This window comes from Anguilla rostrata, chromosome 2 (assembly GCF_018555375.3).
Source record: "Anguilla rostrata isolate EN2019 chromosome 2, ASM1855537v3, whole genome shotgun sequence".
NCBI classification, from domain to species: Eukaryota; Metazoa; Chordata; class Actinopteri; order Anguilliformes; family Anguillidae; genus Anguilla; species Anguilla rostrata.
Window position 1 is genome coordinate 36,796,066 of NC_057934.1, and position 26,939 is coordinate 36,823,004.

Below are 26,939 nucleotides of genomic sequence, written 5' to 3' on the forward strand. Positions count from 1 at the left end.
TCGCCAAACTTGGCAACTCTGCTTAAACACATTACGATGTATTTAAAAAAGTAGAATAGATAAATTTACCATTAACTTGGTAGATTGTTGCTCATGTTTAGCAATAGTTAATAGGAAGCTGATGTCAGTGATACGTCACACCTGGTAACTTGCGCGAGTTTACTCGGATATATCCGGCTTGAGGAGTTGACGAGAACCGGCCGAACGCACCATATCTTCCAGCGGAACTCCAGTGGATACTGGCTGATCTTGGCTTGCTCATACATACATTCCTTCTTGTTTTCCATTTTCCAGAAGATTTTCTACGGTTGATCGGCTGTTAATACAAGTATGCAGAAGTTTAAAATGGACGGCTGCAAGGCCTGAGGGGGCACCCGGATTTGAACCGAGGACCTCTTGATCTGCAGTCAAATGCTCTACCACTGAGCTATACCCCCGTCGTCTGGATTTGCAGATGCTCTGTTTGAAGATCCTCACCACCTGCCAATGACTCATACAACTTGTGAACATCATGAGCTACCTATAGTATTGGATTACTTCAGTTGATTTGAATTTCTCTCTTTGTTCCTTGCAAACAACTTCGGTTTTTATCTGCTATTCTCTCTGCTCCTTATACCAGATCAGAGGCTCTGTGAGGGAGGATTTCAATTTGTCTGTGAAACTGTCACATTATTTAGTGATTGCCTCTCCTACAGTGACCTGTACATTGCTATTTATTAACATTATTCAAAATACATTGGCTTCTCCTTTGTGTGTTTTAATTAAATACATCATCAAGTATGTTTGTGGAATGACAACTTCAGTTAGTGTTTCATCATCTTACCTTGCTGGTGTGATTCACTTAAATCTGAGTGAAATATTCAACTAGAAGCACATTTGTTTTCTGAGAAAGCGAAACCAACCAAAGGTTTTGGGGTGAATCTGCTGTACTAAGTACATAAGTAATTTTTTTTTTTAATGAACTTTATATGAAATATATTTGGACACAATCTTAAAGATTCATGAAGCAGCATACAAATTCAGTTTTGTAAATATGTGTTCTAACTACATCTAATCAGTTGTCAGTACCAAAATGCATGATGTGCCATTACTAATTTATTTTATTTTTATAATTTTACTATATCTGACCTGTATTACTCTCATATTTACCTTCCTTGGCCAGTAGGCGGCAGTAAGACAATGGTGAATGTTCATTCAATCACCCTCAGCTGCAAATGGTAATAAGAATATCTTTAAATTAATAATATTATCAATACAGTTATGGGGTGCTTTACTTCGATTTTCTGTATCAAACATCAAAGTTAAGAATACTCTTTTGTATATTTCATTTTTTCACTTCAATTTGACTTTAATTATGCTTACCATCTGATGGGTCAAATTACATCATGTGTAATTGCCAAAGTCACTTGAATGTATTGTTTCATGGTCAGTTGAATTATTAATTTATCAAACCAAAATGAGTAACTTTTAAAATCACGTTTTATTTAAATTTTTTTTAAGTGCACGGATGGGTATTTTTTATTCTTAGATATAAAATTCAAGGCAGAGCCACCATGATGATCTGAAACTTCACTGGTAATTGCATGAATCCCCTATGCTTCCTGTTTAATGCTATGTGCACATTACAGGCTTTAAAAAAAACTACCGTTGGAGAGAGATTTTCAAAAACTGTGATTCCCAATGCAATATTTGAGGAGTCCAAGTATTTACAGTCCTTGGACACTAAATGGTAAATGGACTGCATTTATATAGCGCTTTTATCCAAATTGCTTTACAATTGATGTCTCTCATTCACCCACACACCAATGGTGAAAGGGTGCTATGCAAGGTACCAATCAGCTCGTTGGGAGCAATCAGTGGTCAGGTGTCTTGCTCAGGGACACTTCGACACACCCAGCGCTGGGGATCAAACTGGCAACCCTCTAACTGCCAAGCCACTGCTCTTACCTCCTGAGCTATGTCAGAACTAGACTTGGCATGAAAAAAAACCTTCCTGTCTTTGTCTCTCTACAGATTGTTCTAGATTGGCCACTACCACAATAAACCAAATAATACAGGTATAGGTTTTCATGGGCCGTGTTGTTTTTGGCAACAGCTCTGCGATAATTAGGACAGCAATGAGGAATCAATCATAATTCCATAGGAAAAATACATGACTTCATCTGCACTTGAAGAATTGTCCTCTTGGTGTTTTCGTAAATTCGTTTTTTTTTTCTTTCACTGTAATATTCATTAGAACATTTCCATGATATAATACAAAAAAAAAACAGTCATGAAAGCTATGAAAGAATTTTTTCCACGAAGTTCAGTCAAGCTGTCATTTTCTGAGCATTATGGAATTTTTTCTCGAACATGATAACAGTTCAAATGCACTGCTGGTAAGTTTTCTGCTGGTAAACAGTGAAGGGACAGCTGAAACAACTGCAAAAGCATGTGGAAAAACCAATTTAAAACATTCAGGATTTGGTGCATAAAGCACAATAAGATCAGCAGAACATGCATCATATCATATACCATAAGCGTAGATTTTGGGGGGGGGTGGGGGGAGGGGGGCACAGGGGATACGTCTCCCTCAATATTTAGAACATGTGCATTTGTCCCCCCCAATAAAAACATGAAAGAAGAAGAGGACTTTTAAATTGATGCAGAAAATGCACAAATTGGTGGATAAAAATTCACCAGAATGCAGGAAATGAAGTGTTTTATGCTCAAAATTTCCAGGGGAAGGACCCCCAGACCCCCGCTTAATGTGTTACCCCCAATGTTCAAACAAAACCTACGCCACTGTCATATAAATAAAACAGATTATGGATTTTTTTAAAACAATGTTTTGGGGTGGCAGTCTAGTATAATGGCTAAGGAGTTGGTCTTGTAACCTAAAACTGCTGTTATGCTCATTGTACGTGAAGCAATGCAAGGTACTTAACCTGCATGGCTTCAGTATATATCCAGCTGTGTAAATGGATGCAATGCTAGATGCAATGCTATGTAAAAAGTTATATAAGTCGCTCTGGATAAGAGCATCTGCTAAATGCCTGTAATGTAATGTTCTCTCTGATAACCAATGCGTAATGTTGTTTGAAGGCAAATTTCCAGAGCTGAAATAGCTCATGGGTAGGCCTACTGGGAGGAAATTCGCTTGACCTGCAGTCAAATTCTACACCAAATAGCCCCACTGTTAAACCATTAGAACGAAGTAAATATCGTCTTTTGACCTGCCTGTGACTCTTGGCCAACAGGGATCCCATAGAACATAAAACGTTGTGCCTCCATTGATTTGTAACATGTAAGACTGTAGTTTTTAGACTTTTAGACTTTAGTTTGAGACTGTAAGTTTTTAACACGCTGCCTATATTATCTGTTCACCTGATCTGTGCTTTGGAACGTTATCGTTTACAGATGGCGATTTATACGTCCGGCTATACTATACCATAAGATGGAATCAATCTTTCACCACAGTATGCAGGTAAACTTTACAGCAATAAAATCAAATAAATTGAAATGCGATATCAGCAGTTTTCATTTTGTTAGGTTTAGCGTTTTAGCCTACTTCGGCTGCATGTCCACAGAATGGTTGATGACCTTAAGTTAACTGCGAAAAAGCTTCTAAATTCCAAAGTCCGTTTGTTCCAATTAATCTTAAAACATAAACAACGGCGGAGTGTTATAAGGTAGGCTTAATAGGCCAAACTTTATTGTGAATTAAGCAGACGACAATATGCATACAAATAATATACTCTATATATTTCAAACTTTACATTCGCTATCAACTATGGCCTACATAGCAACATTTATAAAACAACAGCCTGTAACGCCTCGTTTTCAGTAGCTAACCGAGTAGTTGTTTACAAATGTTAATGTATTACCATTTACAAATATATCATCTTTTATCAAAATAACCTATATGCTCTCATACCGTATTTACACGACATTTACAGAATAAATTAAATTAAATTGGCTTGGAAGCACTCTTCAGGGCCGTTGTGTTTGGCACGTCCAACTCGTCGCGTCATGGCGGTATACGAACTCCTTCCTGGATAAAACAAAGTCATGGCACTTAGTTATGTTCATTTATAACTGAAAGGCCTGAGCTCACACGTGAAGAGTGCACGGCTGGAGCACAAGTAGTCTACTAACACGAGATGATTGGTGTGACTGAAATAAATTGACGTTGTAGGTACGAGGGAATGTACTCACTCTCTGCGGGGCGTCTCGGCGCTGCTGCGGCACAGGAGCCCCTCGTCGCAAGGGCAGATCTGGTTGATGCTGAATGCCAGGCCGCCGTCGGGCACGAAGCAGCTCTCTCCACGCGCCAGCCGCCGTTTGCACACTTGTTCGCCGTGGTGTCGAGCACAGCACATCGAGCCCTCGCAGTCCCGGTCAACCTTGCACCTGGCTCCTAAACGAGAACATTTCTGTCAAACAGCATCCTCAATCTGCGTGTATCCCATACTCCCGTAGGCGGCAGGGCGTGACAGGGAGATAAGTCATAACCGATATTTTCATAAGAATAAAATGTTGGACTAGCTAGTATGTTTCTGAAGCTTGAGTTTGACGAGATGAGACTAGGTTGTCCAGCAATATGTCTCTCCCAAAGCTGAAATTAAACCTACACCTATGCACACTCCACTCCAAAAGCAAAACACATTAAAACTTGTGTGGCCATTTTCTTGTGAAATTTCTTTTCTTACTGTGGTTTTTATTTGGTGTCTTAAGCTATTAATCTTGTGAACAGTTGAACTGGATATGTTGAACAGGAGTTGTAATACAAGATTCTGAGATATTTGGTAAGCGTTGCAGTAGGAGATCTCTCCAACCTGTCCTCAGTTTATAGTGTAGTTAAGTTGAACATAAATATAGGCTACAAAATAATGTGATGATTTATCTTTGTCTCATATTTTTGCAGGGGCCCTGTCAAGAGTTATCCCCAACATGACTGGCTGTCAGCTTTGTTGAGAGCACCGGGTCTAGCGGGTGAGTAGATATGCCCTACCTTCCTGTCCTTCGGGAATACTGCGGTGACACTTTCCGAACATGCAGCTGAGACCGCGCACACACTGGGCGTCCCGTCGGCAGTATTGTCCCGCCTGCTTGAGGGGCACGCATAGCCCAAAGTGGCGGTCACAGGAGAGCCCCCTTCCACAAGCGCGGTCATGGTCACAAACCACCTGACAAAGGATGACATTACAACAGGTCAACTTAAGACACTTGATTTGTTACCTGCAGCTGGTAAATATTGGCTAGAGCCTGCCTTGCAGCTCAGACATGTTGGATGCAGTGTCCAGTTAAGGGTGGGGAAATGCTTAAACAATGATACACTGGGAACACTTGGAAAATCCCCAGTTTCCTTTGCCAGCAAGTTTGTGGAACAGCAGAGTCTCCAAATTGAAACATTTAGAACAAACAGTGCCTGTTAATGGGGCAGCACCCTCTCCATCCCAATATCAACATTTTCACACCATCAACATGTAACCCTGTCTGTTGCTGTCTGTGACGTGTTGAAATCCATGTCCAGCCTGACAGAGGATTCTTAAAGATCATTTTAAAAGTCTGTGCTGTTGCTGGCGAGTGGTTTTTGGATTATGTGGTAAGGACTTTGGTTTCATTCTTGCCATTCTCTGTTCCAACATGGATACTGTGAACAGTCTGTACAGCAGGATTAATCTAATGAAAACCAGAGACTTTCGAACAGGACATTTGCAGCCACATATTAAAATGTTCACTGTTAAATCAATGTCGATTGAGTACATTTGATCCCCCTTGCCCTGATATGAACTCTGTTAGAGTTAATTCACAATGAGCAGTCGACCACGCACACAGTAAATCTCAGTTAAACAGGAGCAGATAAGGGAAGAAGCTAAAGCAGCTTTCAGACTGTTTGCTGTAAAGAGCTTGCCCCGAGTCCAGTCCGCAGCAGGAGGGCGGAAGGGGTTTCAGAGTTTGAGACGGACTCACCGACGATCCCCGGGCGGCGGCGGCGGGTGACGCTGTGTCCCGGGCGGCAGGGGGCACGTCCTCGGGGGGGCTGTAGGGGATGGAGAGCATCCACGCCCAAATGCGTCCCTCCGCCGGGCCAACGGACAGATCCAGGCACAGCAGCGCCAGAGGGAGGAGCCGCAGGGTGACGGACATCTCCACGCGTCGGTCCGAGGGCGAGAGGGATGCGAGGGAAAAGGGGGTCCCAAAATAAAAAAGACAGGAGGGTGGAAAGGTCGCTCGCTGCGGGGCGAGGTCCAGCCGGTCTTAGGAGGGGCGAGAGAGAGAGAGGAGATGCTCAGCAGTGAGAGACGATGTTCAGTCAGATGTTCCAGGATGTTCTCTGTAGTCAGGCTGCAGTGGCCGGCTCCTCTCTGGCCTCGTGCTCTTATAGAGAGCCGGGCCCTCTGCTTCGTCCCCTGTGCTGTTTGCCCAAGCCGCAGGGTGGGAGGAGACAATTAGTAGTTAATGGATTAGCTTAATTGCCTGCGCAACTCCCTGGAAAACGATGAGCGAAGTTATCAGCCGAGGAGAAAGGGGGTAGGGGTGGGGGTGGGGGTGGGGGTGGGGGTGGGAGGGGGGGGGTGGAGGGTAGCACGGAGACAACAGGTCCACACAATGGGAGGAGACGAGCCCCCTCTTGGGCTTATCTCATTTTGGACAAACAGGGCCTAGGTAATGGCCGGGACAAAAGCCGGCAAACAAGCCTGAATGTCGGAGGCCGCTGAAAGGCGTCCGCGGCCCGGCGCTGTTGACCCTGGCCCTCTCGCTATACAAACGGCACTCCGCCCCACGCTGGGAGCAATTTGCAGAAGCAGCGTTCCGCAGGCAACCCCGGGCTCTCATTAAACGTAATTACGGTGAGTGATTATCTCTCGGTGAATGTAGACAAGGGGCAGCGGGTCACGGGGGGTCGGGGGGGGGGAGGCAGTTCAACATGTGGAACAGGTGAACACACGACTTGGTGTTTTTGCAAACTTGCAAAACCGTCTTACGTTTTCCTACAAATGATAGGTAAGCAAATAAAAAATCGTGAAACAAGTTATGCTGATCTTCACAGCTAGATTTAAGTCTTATTGTATGAACACCTAAACCCGTTAGCAAAATGTGACCTTTTTAATATGTGAACTATAGGTAAACTGTCCAAATGGCAGCGCTTCCCTGTTGCGAGCAGAGGCAAAAACCACGAGAAGCTGTTGGCTTGTGCAGGATCCCACTGAAACGGCCAGTATAAAAGCAAAATGCTCTCCTACCCCCACTGTGGCAGGAGCCCTGTGGCCACGTCATTGGCGTCTCATTGAGATGGTTTATGTGTGCATTGGGGAAAATCACTTCCGCAGTAGCGGAAAGGAAGTAACTATCGATGTAAAATGTTGCAAATCTAATGATTGGAGAGTAGAATCAGTGAGTGAGGCTTCTTTTCAGAATAATTTTAATGACTGTAATAATGTATCTGTACAGTCTACACATTATCAATGATTACTCTCCAGTTTTCCTTGATGTATTGCGCAATCGCCTTTTTCTTCATGCGTATGCATAACAATGGGCTGGGTGAATTTTAGTGAGGAATTGTCTCCTGCACTTTGATAATAAAACATACAATAAAAAATGTACTTTCTCTTCTTCGCAAATAGCCATGGCCATATTCTGGAGATAGATTTCACCTTATGGCTTGTCCTTAATATTGGTTTTTGAAATATGGGCATAGAGGCCTCAGAAAATAGTTCTGCTCAAAATGGGGTCTTCAGCCAAGGCTATTCTGGTGTTTACCTGGTTTCATTTATCCATGAAGTATCAGCAGAGGAGATGTGTCGGGCGCACCGGAGGGCATTCTGGGCCGCGCCTGTCTGCAGATCAGTTCTTTGCGATAGAACAGCCATACGCAGGCTGCATTTTGATCTGTGCCTTTCTCGTCCATTTCTTCAACGTGTCTGACCACCGCAAATATAGCAAATGTGACCACTGGTGATGTAGTAGATTGGATCAATATTGCTGCTTCCAGTATCATTTCTCACACACGTCATATATTTGCTTTAATCTTAATGATTTGAACAACATGATACTGGTGACGCATGTTTGTCTGTTGCGTTTGTCCTTAATCATTTCAAATGTTGCAATTTCTTAATAGAAATTTACGTGGAGGGTTTCCATCAGCCCCAGCATCCTGCACACACCCCGTGTTGTTAGCTGGAGAGAACTGAAGTGATGTCGCAAGGACGAAAGCAGAAATCTCTAAAACAGCCACCCGGACTAGAAGTTTGTGTCTCCCTCTGCTGCAGTTATGATTTTATAAAGCTCCTCTCTTCCCTCCTCTCATGTGTCCATAAACTACAGAAACAGCTCTACCCCACCAGACATGTCATCTAGCTGGCGCATAGATTTGGAATACGTGAATAATGCATAAAGCACATATTTACTATGCTTTTGAGCGTGGTAAAATTTAAAAATATATTTTTTTACTTATTTTTATTGAAAACGACCATGATGAAACCAGTCACCATGGTGAAAAACATTCTCGGATATGTCAGTGGCTCTTCTGCCTGTGGTGACTAATGGCCGATGTGGTGCGTAATTGTCAGCGTTACCTGTTTTCTAATTAGAGTTACGGAATTGCAAGCAAAACGTTAAGTATCCCCCATTTGCTGGGCGTGCAGCCACGTGCTATGCAAGCCAAGCAAGAGTCTGAAAACGTCCATAAATAAAGCAGCAAACTTACAAAAAGAGAAGCAGAGGAACGATTTGCCGACCCCTGCGCAAATAGAAAATCATGTCAGGTTGACCCAGCGCTGTCTGTTCAGCAGGTAGCAATCCGTGGGAGCCGGTTGGCTCGTGTTTGTTAATGAAGCGCAATGCAATTAAGCCTGAATGGATAACATCTCCAAATCCCCCGCCGGCCACTTGCTGCCTGATAGTCGCTGTGTGTTCAAGCCTGCTAATGCACGGGACCCATGAGCAGTGTCCTTCAGAGTGCACACGGAACGGCTGAGCCGCTATTGTCTGCCTCCTCCCTCCCTCCCTCTCCCCTGCCTCGTTTAGCATTCAATTAAAACCTTTTTATCAAGTACGACCGCGCCACTGATAACGAGGGCAGACGGAGGGAGGGATGGGGAGAGGGAGAGACGTGTGTCTGAAAGTTCTGGCTCGGCTGTGCCCTCAGCTTCACTTAGAGGGACAGTAACTGCTGTTGTACCTTTGAGCAAGCTACTTAACCTGCATTGCTTCAGTATATATCCAGCTGTATAAATGGATGCAATGTAAATCCTATGTTAAAAAATCCTGTGTAAGTCGCTCTGGATAAGAGCGTCTACTAAATGCCTATAATGTGATGTAAGGGACACGCCTCACGGAAGTGCCGTCCTTGTTACCTTTATTTGGGTGAGGGACAGGGCCTTCCTTTTACCCTTCAAGAAAGGGCCTTTTGGCTCTGGGCGACAAGATTGTCATTGGCAGCCCTGAGTCTCGGACCACAATGGATTGCCACTGCTGGGTTGCAGCGTTTCCCAAGGGGATAAATCTCTTAACTGGAAAATAAACAGACCAGGCTCCCCCTGCAGAGGACACGGAGGACCGGCTCCATCAGCGTGGAGGCGCAAACTGGCACACAGATGCTGATGTGCTCATACTGTGTGTGTGTGTGTGTATGTGTGTGTGTGTATGTGTATGTATGTGTGTGTGGGGGCATGTTTTACTATCTTTGTGAGAACCAAAAGATGAGGAAAACTATGCAAGGTGGGGACCTTTTGCTGGTCCCCACAAGTTCAAGAGGCAGTTTTAGGGTTAGGACTTAGGGTTAGGGTTAGGGTTACAATTAGGTTAAGGTTAGGGTTAAGGTTAGGCATGTAGTGGTTGGGGTTAGGGTTAGGGTTAGGGTTAGAGGTTACGGAATGAATGTAAGTCAATGGGAAGTCCTCACAAGTATAGCAATACAAACGTGTGTGTATGTAGGTGTACGTGTGTGTGTGTGCGTGTGCATGTGCGTGCGTGTGTGTGTGTGTGTGTGTGTGCGTGTGCGTGTGCGTGTGTGTGTGTGTGTATATGTGTGTGCGTGTGTGCGTGTGTGTGCGTGTGTGTGTGTGTGTGTGTGTATATGTGTGTGTGTGTGTGCGTGTGTGTGTGTATATGTGTGTGTGTGTGTGTGTGTGTATATGTGTGTGTGTGTGTGTGTGTGTACTGTATGTGTGTGCATTTTATAAGTGTTTTTATAAAGCAGCACCAGCATACTTCTCATTCATTGCTGCTGTCTTCTGTCTAGTTAGATTATTTTATTTGTCAGTTATCTTGTCTTGCTTTCCAGCACCGCTGTTATCTTTAATATTCTGAGATGTAAAAAGAGAAATATTGATGTAATATAAACAGTATAAATGGGGAGATATCGGACGGCGTTCTCATAAAGCCTGCAGAGCACTCAGCCATCACCTGTTCTGTGATTCGGACTGCGTTCATAAACAGGACTTTGATTACGACAACTGACCGGAGAAGAAGAGATAACTGCATTCACTGTCACTGTTATCTGCAGCAGGGACTGGAGAAGTTTCATGCGTATGTTGATATTCCATGTGTAGCTTTTAACTGGCCCTCAAGTATTAGCTGTTATGGGCTCTACATACTGAAAGCAGTCCTTATCAGAATTCTGAAGCATTTACTAATTGTTGCTGCTCCACCCCCAGTGTTAGGTCGACTGTCGTTGATAATTGTTTGCTGTCAATCCGTCAGCTTGTAATACAGCAGTTAGTCTTGCAATTAGCGACTAACAGATAGTTGACAAATTGACCCATTGTAACAGACCTACCCCCCCCCGGGGTGACCTCTTAGCACTGTGTGTGTATTCAGCGCTGGCAGCGGGAGAGAACGCATTGTTGCAGCTGCGCTTTTTCTAACTGCTGTTATCTTTAATATTCTGAGATAAAAAAGAGAAACATTGGTGTGATATAAACTGAGTAAATAGGGAGATATCAAATGGCGTTCCGTACGTCGCTTTGGATAGAAGCATCTGCCAAATAAATGCCATGTAATGCAACCAGCGCGCTGTGGAGAAAATGGCAGACTGTGCAAAGTGCAAATTCAGATGCAGACCCAGTAACACTTCGCACTTGTGAAGAGAGGTGAGGGGAAACGCAGGTGATTTCTCGGTGAGGCTCACTTGCACATTACAGATTAGCGAGCTGCTTAGTTTATCGTTACCGTTTTCAGGGAATAAAGAGGGGTAAAATTCTAATTAAAACGAAGCATTTTTGGCGTGACTTCCAAAAGTACAGGATTTCCAACAGCAGCATCACAACAAGGTTAACATGTTTCCCACAATGCAGCTGTGATTCATAAAGATTCATAAAGTAAAGCTGCCCCTCTCCTCCAGGCTGTTTGCATGAGACAAGCCTCATTTCCTCAGGGCATGACAGTGCTAGGACGTGTCCCTGAATGTGGGCTGTGTGTGGCAGGCTGGTTCCCCCTCCCACCCCCCCCTTTTTGAGCTGGTCTCCGTGAGGTCTAATGAGCTGCAAATTGGTGCCTGTTTGCGGACAGGTCCCGGGCTGATGTTATCAGTGCGCTGGTTGTCGCACAAATGCACGGCTCGACAATTACACCTGCGAATGTAAGGAAACACAAGCCTTGCTGCCCAATCTGTCTCACACACACACACACACACACACACGCATACACAGCCAGAGAGACAGAACTGAAGAACTAGTGCCAGTAAGCAAGGACATTCTTGTGCATAATGCTGACATTGCATCAAAAATTGAAGTACCTGGGCTTGGGGTAATCGGTTTATGGCATAGAGGACAGGTATCAAAGGCAGCAGACTGGGAAAGTGAACAGGTACCAAACAGGCAAAGTAGCAACAGAGGGAAACCAATCTTTATATTGCAATACAGAAAATCAGACAGTACATGTATGATTGTGGTTGTTCCATTTATGAACTTAACTTAAACTCAGTGTTAACCCACTCCCATCTCTGTTATAGTGTATTGGTATGTTTAAAATAGCCTTTTACACAGACCGACTACGTTGCTAATCTGTTGACCAAATGCACCCCATGGGTTATTTTAGCTGCTGTTTGCAGTGTTTTGCTATCAGTCAGTCAGATCGTAATGCTGAAGTTTATTCTTGCAATTAGCGATTAACAAATAGTTGACAAATTGACCCATTGTAACAGACCCCCCCCCCCCCCCAGTGTGACCTCTTAGCACTGTTTGTGTATTCAGCGCTGGCAGCGGGAGAGAACGCATTGTTGAAGCGCTGCTTTTCTTACCAGCTCACTGTGGAGACAATTCTGCATTTGCCTACTCTAGATTAGGCAAGCGGAGGGTTACCTGGTAGTTTACCGGTCTACCCTAACACACAGCCGCCTAATTTTAAATAATCAGAATATTTACAATGCTCTAACTCTTTGACCTTGATGCATATGCATCCCAGAGAATGAATGAACCTGCTTTCATTTCCCACTTATATTAAGTAAATTATTTATTTGAATGAAAGTTATTCTATTCTATTCCATTATGCCAATAGTGGTAAAGGGTATGGTAGAAGATGTTACTAGAGCCATACACCATACAGCCTACATTGTGACATAAGCACTGTCACAGCGTATTATATCTCATGACAAGTTATATCGCTGCCATAATGTATACAGAGTGAACTGAGTGTAATGACATCTATTGCAAGCTGTAATTCACTTAACCACCCCGACCAGTTATTACAGGTGTTGTTCCATGCGCATGACAATGTTGGATTTTAGCTGTTGTATAATTGAAGTGTTGCCTAATATATCATGTACCCAGTCATGGCTGTGTGCAAGTATTTGTGAGGGTGTGATCCACCCCAACAGCCAACATTGCTGATGGTAACAATGCACTGGTTGAATGTTATTTTTATGGCACTGTCTGTCTTAAGTGTAACTGGTTAGAAACTGTATCAAAAAGAGAAGAAATTAATAATGTTTTTAATAAAAAGCAAAATATATGGACAGGGACAAGTTAAACAAGCTCAACGATGCAGTACACACCAGAATGTTAGGTGTATGTTTTCTTAATTTGACAGTGTGCTTCACAATTATTTATACATTTTGGTTTCACCATATGGAAAGTACAGCACTTTTTATACCTAGTCCCATGCCCAATGGGTTTGGAGGCATTTTGATTTATTATTTTGAGCATGCAGAATTTAAAATGCACGGTCCATTTGAGGGGGCACCCGGACTTGAACCAGGGACCTCTTGATCTGCAGTCAAATGCTCTACCACTGAGCTATACCCCCTACCTGCTGTCACAGTTCCTCATGAAGTTCATTTTCCTAATTAACTGTAATAGATTTCCTTTTCAAAAGATGGGGGGCACCCAGGTTTAGTCCAAATCAGAGCCTTATCTACTGTGTCCTGCATACTGTGTACTAATATAATGTGTACTGTTTTCTGCACTGTTTAAAATGCGACATTCAGCATGCAAAAAATATCATCCATCCTATTTTCCAGCTGTACCGTGGAAGTATCTAGAGATGTTCTGCTTTGTGTGGCCATGCTCACTTGTGCTCATCTGTGGAGCTGCATGTCATATTTATGGGAACAAAATGTTAATTTACATCCTGAAAAGTATGCTCCCGAATATAATCAGTGAAACCCCAGAAATAAGTATATCATTCTAGGATTTTAAGTACTGTACATTTAGAGAAAAGTTCGCCAACTGAACAACTTTCTCATCCAGTGTGCTCAGCAGCTGTATTCAGTAATTGGCAAGTGTGCGGATTCGGACACGGACACTCAGTGAAACCATGGAAATAAGTATATTTGCTTTGCTTACTTAACCTTCCCATCTAGTGTACCAGTGGGAAAGCGCAGATGTGTAGATTTTATTTTGTTAAACTTCTAAAAGACAGGGGGCACCCGGATTTGAACCGGGGACCTCTTGATCTGCAGTCAAATGCTCTACCACTGAGCTATACCCCCGAGTGAATGCATGTGTGAGTCCTTTGTGTCAGATTGTTTACTAATTAGGAGTGAACCTGTGTATCAGCACCTGTGCCTTTAGCTGTGTTATATCCAGAGACTTCAAGGGGAGTTTTACTGATTGTACTGATGCACCAGCTAGGATTTGGCTGTTCAGTCCTGAAAAAGTTAGAGCTCTCTTGTCCTTATCAAGAAGTTGGAAAATTAAAAAAAATATATGAAAAAAAACACTATAAGAAACAATGCCAAATGTCATTTTTGTGGAAAATGAGGCCAGAAGTGAATCAACTCCAAATTTTACAACGGGCTCTAAGCATTTACGAAGGAAGTTCGGTCCCGTGAATATGGTGTCAATAATAGTTACCCTGGCTCCAGGTCAATATTTACCCAGCTGGCCCAAGAGCAGGGTGTTTCAAACAAAGTGCGTCTCTGATTCTTGCGCAAAGACAGGCCAGAGAGAGTTGACGAGTGAGTCAGCGAGAGAGAAGGACAAAGAGAAGGATGCAGAGGGAGAAGGGGAAGTGAAACAAACATGGGGGAACTAACCATAACAGCCCAGCTGTGGCTCCCCCAGTCCTCTTTCACAAGCACTTTCAGAGCAGCCATGAAAACTCTGCTGGTGATTAAACTTTTCCAGTAACGTGCCGTGTCAACCCCGAAGCCCAGCTGCAGTGAGCTGACAGACAATGCCTCTCTCCAGCAAAGGGGCTGTGCTCCGGTTTGCTTAAACCTGTGGCTCCATTTGTTCGGCCTGTGCTCTGCTTCACTGACGTCACATTTCTGTCATCACGGCCCTTACAGCCTGTGTGCTCCAGCAGTGCTTCTGAGATTAATAATCTCATTTACACCTGAGAGTGTGTGTGAGAGAGAGAGAGGGAGAGAGAGAGAGAGAGAGAGAGAGAGAGAGAGTGTGTGTGTTTGAAAATCATAATGACAAAGTATTTGTTGTGTAAGTATATGGCTGACCAGTTTTAATGTGGTTTTAACTATAGTTATAGTGTTTATATTTATGACACTGTTCAGTTGATATCAAATACAAACTAAATCATATGCAAACAACAGATTCATCAGTTGGTTATATGCCAAGCATCTGCCTTATTTGCCATGTTTTCCCTTTTTGCCAGCAGGGGTCAGTGCAAGGTTTTGGCTGCAGTTTCATTCTGACATCACTAAGTGACGATGAGATGGGTCTAGAAGTAAACAAGGCCATGGCAGTAAATCACGGAGGAATAAAGGCTGACTTCACCATTATTTTCTGTGTTAAACCCCATAGTGTCGCAGGGTGAGTAAGAGGCGCTTATAGGGCCTATTCCATTAAGTGTTTATCACAGACAAGCAAAATACTTACAATGCAGAACAACCTGTTACCTATTTTGGCATACAGCAAGGGCCTGTTACCTTGTGAGCCTTGCTGCATTGGCAAATAATTAAGATTTAACCGTCACTTAAATCTTAGATTCAGTTTTATGAGAAGCTATCCTTGTGTAGTTCATTGTGTTCTCAGCTCCCAGGCATTAGTATGCAGTGGTGATAAAAGTTAAACTTTTTGTTATGACTTCATTGCACCCAAACAATGAAGGTCAGGTAAGAGACAGTTTGTCTGAGGCCAGGTCTCAAGAGGCAGGACTTGTGGAGAATTAGCATTAGCAAGGAGCAGCAGGATTATGGGGGATGTAGTCTTATGATCAATGATCAGTAGCGCAAACTTAAAACAAGCGGTGTCCTATGGAGCTTGACAAAAGCTATTTTGACCAGTTTAATAGACGTGATGTTATTGCCAAACTATGTGCAGGAAAGATGGCAGAAATTGGTGGCTTCAGTTGATGTGGCAGACAAACTGGATTGTGTCTCACTGGTGCAAAAAAGATCTGCTCTGAGGAAATCAAGGGTGGAAGTAGGCTGTAGACACCAGTACTGGAGATCCCCAATCTTCTCTGTTCCTCTTCTCTGTGCCCCTCTCTTCTCCATTCTTCTCCACTCCTTTTTCTTCATCTCTTTTTCCTTTCTCTGTTCTGTATTGCCCCTCTCTTCTCCATTCCTTGCTGGTCTTCTCATCTCCTCTCCTCTCTATTTTTCTCTCTTTACTTCTCCACTCTGCTCTTCTCCTCTCCACCTACACAGCTGTAATCATAGGCTCTGCTGGCATCCCGGTCCAACCATCAGCCCACGGGGTTAATGCCCAGCCAAGGTCAGGGCACGATCTGCGTTCAGTCCACTAAAGGCTGCAGCTTCGCTAATCCTTATTTTATTGCTGCTTTCATATTGGGTCTGGGAGGAGGGGGCTGTTTTGATGCTGTGATGATGTAATGCTGGAGGTCAATGGATCCCAAGTGAGATTTGGAATTAGGTCAGGCAATGGGCCGACTTCCATGGCAAGCTACCAACTGGCCCTCGTTCACTCTATACACATCCTCCTGCATCCACCATCTGTCTTTCTTCTGTCCTCCCTTTCGGGGCATCTCCTCTTCTCCCTCCCTCCATCCCTGTAACACTCTTTCATTTCCCATGTTGCATCTGTCTGTCCATGTTAAGGCTCAGTTCTGTAAAGATTTTTTCTGGTGTCTGGTTGGCCCTTTCCAGCCAAGGGGCTGCCCAGTGCTGGAGCTGAACCGGCCAGACCCCTCTGTGTTTTCAGGCAAATGGACAGGTATATAAAGGCCTTTGGGTAAGGGGGCCATACCTCTCTCACACCAGCAAGGAGGGCTAGAATGTAAATGGGTGGCCGGCCTGTGAAGCTGTGCTTTGTTTCCCAGAAACTGTCAGGAGCTTGCCCATCGTCTGCCAGTTCATTGTTCCACTGTTCCATTAACGCAGTACATTGGGATGGCAGGTATGCCATCCGCCAAGTTACGGCTTGGCTGAGCATGTCCCATAGCTATACAACACCAAGTGTTTGGCACTTCTCTACGTTTCCTACAGAAATAACCACAATGACCACAGACACTGAGCTCATGTAAACACACAGAACTCAGATACAATTTCACAAGTCCGCACAATAAAGCCCCAAACTTAGGTTATTTAGCATTTTATCCTTTTTCCTGCCAATTTTGTCATCACAAATGGTCCAGTCCCACAATCGTTAATTGTCCCCATTGGACATTTAGCTACATCTGCCAATAGCAACAACTCATAAAAATAGTCTGGTGAAAGTAGCCAATTGCAGTATACTCGGATACACAGGCAAAATGAACATATATAACTTTAAAATTTTGTTGTCGCCATCTTTGTTTTGTGTGGGAGCCAGCTTGCTTGCTAACTAATAATTGCCAAAAATTTTTTACATTGCTTTTACAACTGTGTAATCTTTGTGGAAAACTCATTCACATTTCCAAAATGCATTCTCTATCATTGCTCATGCAAACCCCCCATAATATTGTTTCATAACTAGGAAGGGGTATCGCTCATATTTTGAGGATGCCCTTGCAAAAAGGTACTTTTGAAATGTTATGGTGCCTGATCCAGTTGTCTACCTTCGTTAAAATAATGAACAAATGACGACATGTTTTTATTGTAAAGACACATCTCATTGTTTGAATCCTTTTTTTGTAAAAATACGGCTCCACTTTAGACAGTTTCGCTTTTGCCATTTTGACCAAGTTTAATGTTGGCTAGCTTCCTAACGGTTCCTGCTGTCACCTATTGAGTCTGCAGATTGAGTGTGACATTAGTGAAGATGGCACCAAAATGAACCACCAAAATCTGCATTGCAATTCGGTCCGTTAGGTACCGGTCATACAGGAATCAATGCCATAGTGCTACTGGGTTTCAGTACCCAACCCTATTCATGACTCAGACAGCTACGTAGCTACAAGGTAGGCCCTCAAACCTGGACTACTGTTGCAGACTTCACCCAGCCAGATGCTTGTTTTGGTGTCATTTCGCAACAACGTTACATGCAGCGAGAAAAATGATCAAGGGTTCATGCAAGCTAAATTATTTTACTAGTTTTAATTTATGACTTTATTTTGAGCTTTCAATGCGTGAGTAACTTGGCATTTTTGTATGTTGAAAACCTTTTTTGTTGAGATAGCATATACGATCTCTCTCCATATGCTAATGTACTGTAGAAACAAATACTTCGTGCTGATGTTGCCCTGGAGACACAAACACACTCACACACACACGCAGATGCACACGCATACACACACAATAGACACATATATATTCCACGTTGCCGGTGTAAATTGCCAAGACAAATTGTACCTTTGCCCTTTCACTCCCTATTGTGTTGAAGTAGTTTATTTTAATATTTGTTCTGTCTCTCACTTTGGGTTAGTTTTTATTTTTGTGCACAGATGTTTGGTAGTCCGGCGAGTCCTTTGCCCGGACCTGTTTCCAATCGGAACGAGTGAGTCAAGTGCGATTCGGGCTCTAATGGGAAGCAGTCTCCTCCGTCTACTGCCAGATGCAGGAGGAGAGAGGAGAGAGAGGAGGGAGATGTAGAGCAAGGGTCATCACAGCTGCTAAGCAAGGTGACGTCTTTTAGCGGGGGGTTCACTTCAGCAAGCCTGCACCTCCCTCTGTGACCCTCCCGATGCCTCTTTTCAAGAACGCTCCCCAAGCTCCGGCTTGCTGGGGCGATCTCTGCTGTCCTCTGCGCTGGACAGTGGCTTTATTTGTCTGTTTCTACTGAAGGCCAAGATCCCTGCGCTTCAGTGATGAGTACATTACAAGGGCCCTCTCGCCAGATGTAGAACTGCTCGCAGACTGAAAGGCGGTGTTTGTTATGTCTCGGCTCTCCTCTTCGTTACAAAACAAGCTTCTCTTTGCACCGTAAACAAAGAGCGGCTGGGGATAACGGACAGGAAGGCAAGGCAGCGGCAACCGCTCAGAACAAAGCCCAAGAATGCCGTTAATCGGTTTACTAGTGCAATTAAACGAGCAATTATTTATTCATTCTCTCTCAAGTCATCTGATGCCCACCTGCATAAATGCTGGTAAACAATTATTGCATAACCGTTTTTTTACATTTTTAATTTTACATGTTGGAAGATCCGTGTAGGAACTACGGCCCTTTTTTTAATTTTAGGGGAGAAAATGCAATTGGGCCAATTACTTTTGAACCAACTGGACCAATTACTTTATATATAGGATATACTTAATACAGTATATACAGGGGAGGATTGGTCCAGTGAGAGGGGAAATTGCACTACGATACAAACCATGGCATGTTTCGTTTAAAAAATAATGAATACTAATGAATCATATTGCAAGCTTTATTTATTTATTTATTATTTATTTATTTATTTTTGGTTTTTGAGAAAAGCGAGGCTGGGCGTCCATTAAACTGTTAATCAATTGAGTATGGTCTGATCACAAAATATACTGCATGGCCAAAAGTATGCTGACACCTGACATCCAGCATCTCATCCAACATTATGGGCATTAATATAGAATTGGTCCACCTTTTGTTGCTATTCCCACTCTTCTGGGAAGGGTTTATACTAGATGGAGCAATGCTGCTGGTATTTGTTTCCATTCAGCCAGAAGAGCATTAATGAGGCACTGGCGATTAGGCCTCGCACGCAATTGGTTTTCCAATAAATCCAAAAGGTGTTGGATGGGGTGGAGGTCAGGGTCTTGTGCAGGCCAATCAAGTTCTTCCACATCATTCTCGGAAAAACCATAAATGGACACTATATGGACCTCGCTGTGTGCCCGGGGACATTGTCATGCTGAAACAGGAAATGGCCTTTCCAAAACTGTTGGGGAAGCACAGAATTGTCTAAAATGTAATTGTATGCTGTGGCATTAAGATTAGCCTTCACTGGAACTAAGGGACCTAGCCCCAACCCTTAAAAACAGCCCCAGACCTAGGGGTGTCCAGATACTTTTTGTCATATTGTGTATGCCTTGGGTGTAATGCTTTGTGGTTGGAGCCCAAATCTTTTTAAGTTGCTTCTCCTGGGCCCTGTTTTATTATCCCCTTCCTGCTCATGCCCTCCCGGACTCCCCCCTTCCTTCTCATCAACTGTCTGCTTCTGAGTCTTTTTTGACTTGTCTTCCCCCAAACCCCAAAACCAAAAGAATAAGAGTGAAAGAAAGAGGAGAGGAGGGGAGGGGAGAAGAGAGGGGTGGAAAGGAGCAAAGATGAGAGAAAAACATTGAGGACCGCGCCTCCAACATTTCTCAATTCCATCAAATGCAAGTCCTGCACGCCTGCTCTCTCGGTTCCCATAGCAGCCACAGTTAACAGCAGCATGCAGCTGTATTATGCCTGACTGAGAGGGCATCAAGCCCACAATAATTTCACACCACATCGGTTCACCTGAAGGACAAACAGGGGAACGCACGAGTGCAAACAGTATTGACACTTGGCTCTTTTGGAAAGTCGAACGCGTTGGTCATGTCCGGCGACACCTCACTAACTAATACGCATACAGAAAGTTTGACTGAAGAACTCATTTCTGGCTGATATAAGCAAGCAAACAAAGCCCATTTAGGCTTTTCTCATGGATGGCGATATCTTTTCAGCACAGTAAAGCCATTGCTTGTCACTGCCGCTTCCTGTCAGTGTCGGGGAATGCAGCGGAGTAGGCTGTGCTCGTGTACCCGGAGCAGGCAGGCCGCTGGCACACAGCAGGCTCCCGATCGACCCGAGGAGCCGCGAATGCTCGCTCACACCCCGCGTGTTGAAACCCTCCCTCCCTGGCCAACCCTGCAGCCAGTTATCGCCACGTCTCAGGTCCCCTGGCCAGATTCTGCTCTGGGACAGTGGGAGTTCTGCTCCGGACCACAAGGCGTCTCACAGAATTAAAGACTGTTGCTTTAGATGGAGCCACCCAAGAGGCCCCGATGGATTGTTTTTCTGTGGGACTCCTCAGCAGAGCCTAGAGCAGAGATCGAGAATGACATTTATTACAGTAATGCTGAAAGAAAAGATCCTTTATCTCTAGGGAGATACACACACTTCTGTCTTTCCTGCTTTGGCAAAGAACATCCACTTGGTTGATTGAATTCTTATGTTTCAGAAGTTCTGGTGATGCAAAATTTGATTCAAGCACAGAGGGAAAGGGTTCTCAGTGTGAAAAACAGGGAAAGCACCAGCTGGATTATTGCGTTTTAGTGAAAGCAATTTTTGTTTGCAGTTTCAGATTGCATAAACATTGCACATGAATCATTTACAGTCCGTATTTTGCGTGATTTATTAAAATATGGACACTTGTTAGTAATACATTGTGTAATTATGTGTGTATAAAAATATATGAAAGTGTCAATGATTTGGTCTGCTTTTCAGAACATTACTATTTTGAAATATCAACACGGCATCTATGTTTTGGTCTGTTGTGTGACTCATCCTGGTGAGGCACTATTCCAGTGTATGGATGGGTCTCATGAATCTGGTATATAAAATCTGGACTGCGCTGTGCCAGCCCTGCATGATTGACCGTAGTGTTGCCCAGGGCAACCACAGGATGGCCATTTCTTATTACTCGCCAGTCATGGTCAATTGGAAACCCACAGTCTGTTTGGTCAATGGTAAATATGAAGTTTCTTTCTCAAACACACTTTGGAAGCATAACTTGTCAGTTGCAGTGTGAAGAGAAGCAGTAGCTTATCGTCACAATTTCTAAAGAAGAGCAAGTGCTTGACTATAAATTTGATTTGTTGGAGAAGTAGGGGAAGAGCACTAAGAATAGGTTATTTATATTTTCAGTGTTCTCACACCACATTCTCATTCTAGAGAAAAAAACTGTTAAAGTGAGACACCTGTGGTTTTTTCAAAAAGTTGTGCAACCTATAAAAACCTTTTAAAAGAGATGTTCACATCATATTCATATTTTAAATATATGTGAAGGGGCATGTGCAAAATGTTCATATTTCAGAATTAATATTCTTACGCCGCTTTTTCATTGGGCGAAATGTGTGGAGGTGAGATTGCTGCGGCCGTGAGCTTCAGTGTAAAATATCTTTATCGACCTTTCCCCACGTGTCGGAAAATAAGAATACTGAAATGACTCATTTCTGTAAATGTCATTATTCGTCTGGAGAGTGAGGAGAGCGAGTCTGTGGAAAGGGAGAGTCGGTTTATTTTACTGGACATGCTTGCGTTCAAGTTTGTAATTAAACCAAGCCTTTGACAGCCTTGGCCCCAAACAAGCAAGAATTGTGGATCTCTAAGGAGGCGCAGAGATGGCTAGATATATTGAGCGTCTTCTGTCTGCTTAGCCTGGAGAAACCTGGGGTGTGTGCATGCATGTGTGCGTGTATGTGCGTGTGCGTGTGTGTGCGTGTGCGTGTGTGTGTGTGTGCGTGTGTGTGTGTGTGTGCCCGTGTGTGCGCGTGTGCATGTGCGTGCGCGTGTGTGTGCGTGGGTGCGTGCGTGTGTGTGCGTGCATGTTTTGTGTTTGTGGACAGCCAGATCCACTTGGGGATTTTAAAGGTCAAAACCGCTGCAGCGAATTCCATCTGAAGCTTCTTTGTCTCTGAATTCTGGCCTTGGTTCGCCACCTGGGGCTCTGCGCTTAACAAGCACAACTGTGCAGCATCTGAGCTCCGAGAGCACTGGCACAGACAGACAGAATTACATTTCGCCTTCCAGTCTGATAAATCACGAATCGAGATTCATGTTCCCTTCACCTCTGGCCTTCCTCGCGTTCTGAATCACGGCGAACCGTCCGACTCAGGTGTTCAAAAATCAGCTCACGCGTGGATGTGTCCCGGCAACGTGTGCCCATCGGTGACTTCCTCTCACTTCCTGTCATTTGTGTGAGGCATTCCGTTTTTTAATTTCTTTGACTGTTCTTTGTGGGAGTAAGGGAACCGGAGAGTGCGGATTAGGTATTGCTGGAGCGCTTGCTTTTCTGTGGGAGTGTGTATGCTTATCATAAACAACAGCTGTGCATGATTTTGCAGGCTTGTTCCAGTTCATTTTGTGAAATATCCCAACAGCATGTTATTTTTCTGTACTACCGGTCGTCATGGAGATCGGAAGCCGCTTCATGTGGGGGTGTGTTTATAGTTCTAGAAGTTTCTAGTTTTGCTGATCGTATGTCATGTTTCAAATAATGTGGCATGTTTTCTTGCACAAAACAACATCTTTCATGGATTTTCTCAGAATCTGTCTTAACCTGGATTAAATTTGAAAACATTGTCACACAGCTCATCTAGACATTTGTGCAGCAAATACTCAAGCTGAACTATCGATAATTGTCAGTACCACACATGCTTCTATTTCCACTGCCTTCTGTTTTATATATTTGAATATATAGCCACCAGGAGGCACCAAACCTCCGTCCCAACTGCAGACTTTTTAATGTTTGAAGAATGGAAAAAAAGGTAGAAATGTAATGAATATATCTATGTGGGGTAGTCTCTGCTCCAATTTCACAGAACAACCCTGGAGACCCAGTGTAGTTAAGACAGATTTAGAAACAGAGAGAGAGGCAGACAGAAACCGGGAAGAGGCAAGCTGAGGCAAAAATGAGAGCGAGAGGCAGATAGGCAGAGGAAGACGATACTTTCATCTCAACTGCAACACCTTATCACTCATTGCATAAGTCCCTACATCACCATGGCAACGACAGAACAGCACTGAGAGAGAGGGAAGAAGACAAAGCGAACAAAAAGGGGGGAGAGGGAGTGAGAGAGAGAGGACCAGCTGGAAGCCCTGGTCTAACGTGCAAAGTTGACGGGAGGAGAGGAGCGAGACCGGAGCGAGGCACAGGCGTCAGAACATGGCTCTGTGCGCAGCGGTGATCATCTGCCTGTCCACTGCGCAGCTGGGGAGAGTTTGGGCTCAGGAGCGAAGAGGTAAGGGCTCCGTCTCGCCCCGGCGTTCTTTCTCGGGACACCTCCGGGAATGCCCCCGCACTCGCCTTCCCCTCTCTCTCCCTCACCCTCTCCCTCACCCTCGCCTCCCTCTCTCTCGCCTCATCCGTCTCTGCCGCGGACCCGCATCGGCCGCGTCTCCCACCTCCCGCCTCTCCGGTGAGGTCATCGTTTAGGGAACCCCCCCCGATGACCTTACGCCGAGCGCAGTGGATGTACCGTAGCTCTGTACTTGTCCTCTTACGCGTCGCTCGCGGTTTACCTGGGGTTCCTGGGAAGCGGATGGACTCAGGTGAGGAGGATGCTGCGTTCCCCGCGGTGACCGGGACCGCGATCTGCACCCGGGCTGGGTCCCCCCCCACCGCCGGTTCTGTGCTTTTATGGCTTTGGGGCCGAAAGTTCGGTGCGACCACGCGGTTGCGGTCACCGCCAGCGCAGGCTCCTCTCCTCTGTCCGGTAACCCCCCCGATGGAGATGCACGTTCCGGTCGATGGTTCGCGTGACCTTTTTTTTTTTGCAATTCTCAGAGCGAACTTTAGGAATCGAACACGATTTACGGCTTTTGTTCACCGAAAGAGACGCGCCGAGGGTTTATTTACGGGCCGCGGTCGGTGGTTTATGGGGCTTTAAACAGGATGTGTTCGTGCGGGTTTTCGTTTTGGAGCGGGGAGAAGTTTCGTTTTTCTGGAGCGGTTGCATGACTCGGAGGAGCATTCCTGCCCAGCGCACTGAAACGCGTTCAGCGCCTGCCTGTGACTGCTGGATGCCCGACCGGCACAGCTGTCTTGCGCATAGACCGCTATGGCACGAGCGCTTCTTCTATAACAGAGGAGGGATTCATAATCCTGTCTTTTCCTGGCGTGGGCTTGTGTGCAGCCTTTTAGCCTTGGGCTGAAAGTTACTGTCAATATGGGACACAGTGTCTTAATTGTGTTTGTGAGATGTCCGGCGATGTGTTTGTGTGTTGTGTCGTATTTTGGGTCATGATGCGTGTCGGTTACTGTTTCTGGACTTGTGTGTGCAAGCTGAAGTGTCTGCGGGGGCGTACGTGTGTAAACTGCATTGTGGGTTTTTTTTTGGGATGTAAGTGCGTATTGTTGTGCTTGTGTGTGTGTGTGTGTGTGTGCGCTTGTTTACAATAGTGCCGTATGTACAGCCCCTGCCTGTGTAGGCATTTATATGGACGGGTAGTGTGTGAGCACATGTGCATTTATATCTCTCAGAGGTGTTGTATTTTTAGAAGCCCCAGTTCCTCTCCTCCTCCTCCTCCTCCTCCTCCTCCTGCACAGAGCTGCTCTACTTTCTGCACCCCTCCGCTGATCCCTGCCCCAGCGGTGCAGCGTGGAGCGCTGCTGCAGGGGGCTCTGGGGCAGCTCTGTGTGTCTGATGATGGACGACCGCTCGCCCGCACATGAGACACGCGAATGCAAGGTGTCGCCGGGTGTGCTTCACAGATCTCCCGAAAACAGCCTGAGTCTGCCCCCCCCCCCATTCTCTCAAATTCAAATTCAGATGAGCTTTATTGGCATCACGTACATGTATGCGGATTGCCAAAGCAATCTCTCTTGCTCTCTCTCTCTCTCTCTTTCTTTCTCTCTTTCGCTTTGGCTCTCAGTCCATCTTCCGGCCGACGAGTCCCGTCGGTGCTTGAATGTGAAGCGGTTGCCATGTGACGAGGGCGTTGAACAAACGGACTGACTTATCAGCCTCCGCTCCGCAGCCTCTGGAATCCTCTGCTGTGCTCAAGCAATGCGAGTGCGGGTTCGAAAGGCATAACAGATCCAGGTCCCGCCTGCAGGGCTGCATGTGCAGAACAGTCTCGCTCTGTCTGTAGTCTCTTTCTCCTCTGATCTGCAGCGGAGCGGAAAGGCAGTGGTTTCCCTTTCCCGTGGTGCATCTCTTTGCCGATTCCCACCGGGCCAGGCCCAGAGCAGTTGCGGCAGAAGGGAAGCGGTGACGGGTTCAGGTTGGCGGTGCCCGATGGGTTTGGACGAGCAGATCTCTTGAGATTCCTGCCGAGGATTCAGTTATTTAGGGGTCTGTGTTTCATCGCTATCAGAGACACCCGCTGATTGGTCGGGCGCCCGTGGGCTGCATGCCAAAGCTGCATATAGAAGGTCTTCCTCCAACTCCACTCTGTGAGAGCTTAGCTGCAGTCTGTGGTGTGAAAAGAAGCAGCTGGCGACATCACATGTTTCGAAGGAGAACTGTAGTTGTCTACAGCAGGGTTTGCGCTTGAACGTGGCTGCTGCCGTTGCAGGTAATTGGACTTTGCAAATTAGGGAGGGAATTGGATATGTGCAGACTTATTAAAAAAGGGTTCCGGCAGGTAATAAATCATCTCTGAGAGACAGGTCCTGATGACATCCCCAGCTTCAGGCTCTGCCACATAAACAAAGGGAACTGCTCTCCTGGGATCTCAATCGCGCGCGTCACCCGCGGTGACAAATGAGATCACGTCCTCCCGCGCACCTCTGAGCGAACATGGCCCTGTGGGTTCACCTTGGCTTCGACCGCCTGACGCAGGACCACGCATAACCCAAAACATCTTTCCTGCTCCTTTCGACTCATTGACCTTCATGATGACCGGCCTTCCTACAGTCCGCTTGTTTAACAAACGGCTGCCCTTCTTTGCCTCCGCTGAAATCCCAGTGGGGTTAAGAAGCCTCCAGAGAACAGGTGCCCCCTCCCACTCTCCCACCTGGCCCCCAGACCAAAAGGCCCATTAAATCAGTCTCATTTCGGGCAAACGAGTCCTTGGCCATTTCCCCTGTGTGAGACTGCAGTTCTCATACCCTGCCGACTGTACCTCTCATGCCAACAGAGAGAGACTGAGAGGGAGAAAGAAAAAGAGAGAGATAAAGAAAGAGAGAGAGAGAAAGATAGAGCGAGAAAGAGAGACTGCAATGAGCTGACAGTTGCATGATTTACCTTCGCGGATGCAGGGAAGGATTCGACTATGACTCCCCCCCATGCTAATCTCAGCCACAAAGAGCTTGGCATTATGGTGGCATTTGTAGAACGCTTTCGAGATCTCCTGGCTGTGCTCCAGAAGCCAGGGGTTGGACTCCCGGTTGCTTACTTTCTGTTTACAGGTGGATCAATGTTTTATTTCTCACCGGGACTGGATGAAGCATATGCTGCCTGTCTTGAGACAGAGCAACTTGTTCTTTGTCTCAGTCAGGGCTCGAGTTACTGCAGTGCGGGAAGGAGACCATGAATCAGGGCGGAACTCAATGGAAACTGGGAAAAC

General features: G+C 45.2%; 2 protein-coding genes and 3 non-coding genes across 9 annotated transcripts in view; 1 reads left to right on the plus strand and 4 right to left on the minus strand.

The window, feature by feature from the left end:
* Positions 1–365: 365 nt before the first annotated feature.
* Positions 366–437, minus strand: trnac-gca (transfer RNA cysteine (anticodon GCA)). The gene has a single exon. It is a non-coding gene; the product is annotated as a tRNA-Cys (tRNA).
* A 3,227-nt stretch (positions 438–3,664) lies between these two features.
* Positions 3,665–6,319, minus strand: LOC135247929 (dickkopf-related protein 3-like). Of its 2 annotated transcripts, XM_064321919.1 has the most exons (4): positions 5,956–6,319; positions 4,994–5,168; positions 4,198–4,399; positions 3,665–4,033 (listed from the first exon to the last, which is right to left on the minus strand). In XM_064321919.1, the coding sequence occupies exons 1-4, from the start codon at positions 6,130–6,132 to the stop codon at positions 3,973–3,975; spliced, it is 615 nt and encodes a 204-aa protein (XP_064177989.1). In that variant the 5' UTR covers positions 6,133–6,319; the 3' UTR covers positions 3,665–3,972. The 2 variants fall into 2 exon arrangements, with proteins under 2 accessions (XP_064177989.1, XP_064177990.1); XM_064321920.1 differs by lacking the exon at positions 3,665–4,033 and having other exon boundaries at positions 4,194–4,399.
* Positions 6,320–13,158: 6,839 nt separating this feature from the next.
* trnac-gca (transfer RNA cysteine (anticodon GCA)) lies at positions 13,159–13,230 on the minus strand. The gene has a single exon. It is a non-coding gene; the product is annotated as a tRNA-Cys (tRNA).
* A 613-nt stretch (positions 13,231–13,843) lies between these two features.
* On the minus strand, positions 13,844–13,915 carry trnac-gca (transfer RNA cysteine (anticodon GCA)). Its single transcript has one exon. It is a non-coding gene; the product is annotated as a tRNA-Cys (tRNA).
* Positions 13,916–23,229: 9,314 nt separating this feature from the next.
* Positions 23,230–26,939, plus strand: part of plxdc1 (plexin domain containing 1) — a 45,930-nt gene continuing 42,220 nt past the window's right edge. For 2 of the 4 annotated variants that reach the window (XM_064321917.1, XM_064321918.1), the window contains exon 1: positions 23,230–23,668. In XM_064321917.1, coding sequence (XP_064177987.1) covers positions 23,593–23,668 — 76 coding nt within the window. In that variant the 5' untranslated portion in view covers positions 23,230–23,592. The remainder of the gene's footprint in view (positions 23,669–26,939) is intronic. The other 2 variants (XM_064321915.1, XM_064321916.1) reach the window with 1 other exon arrangement.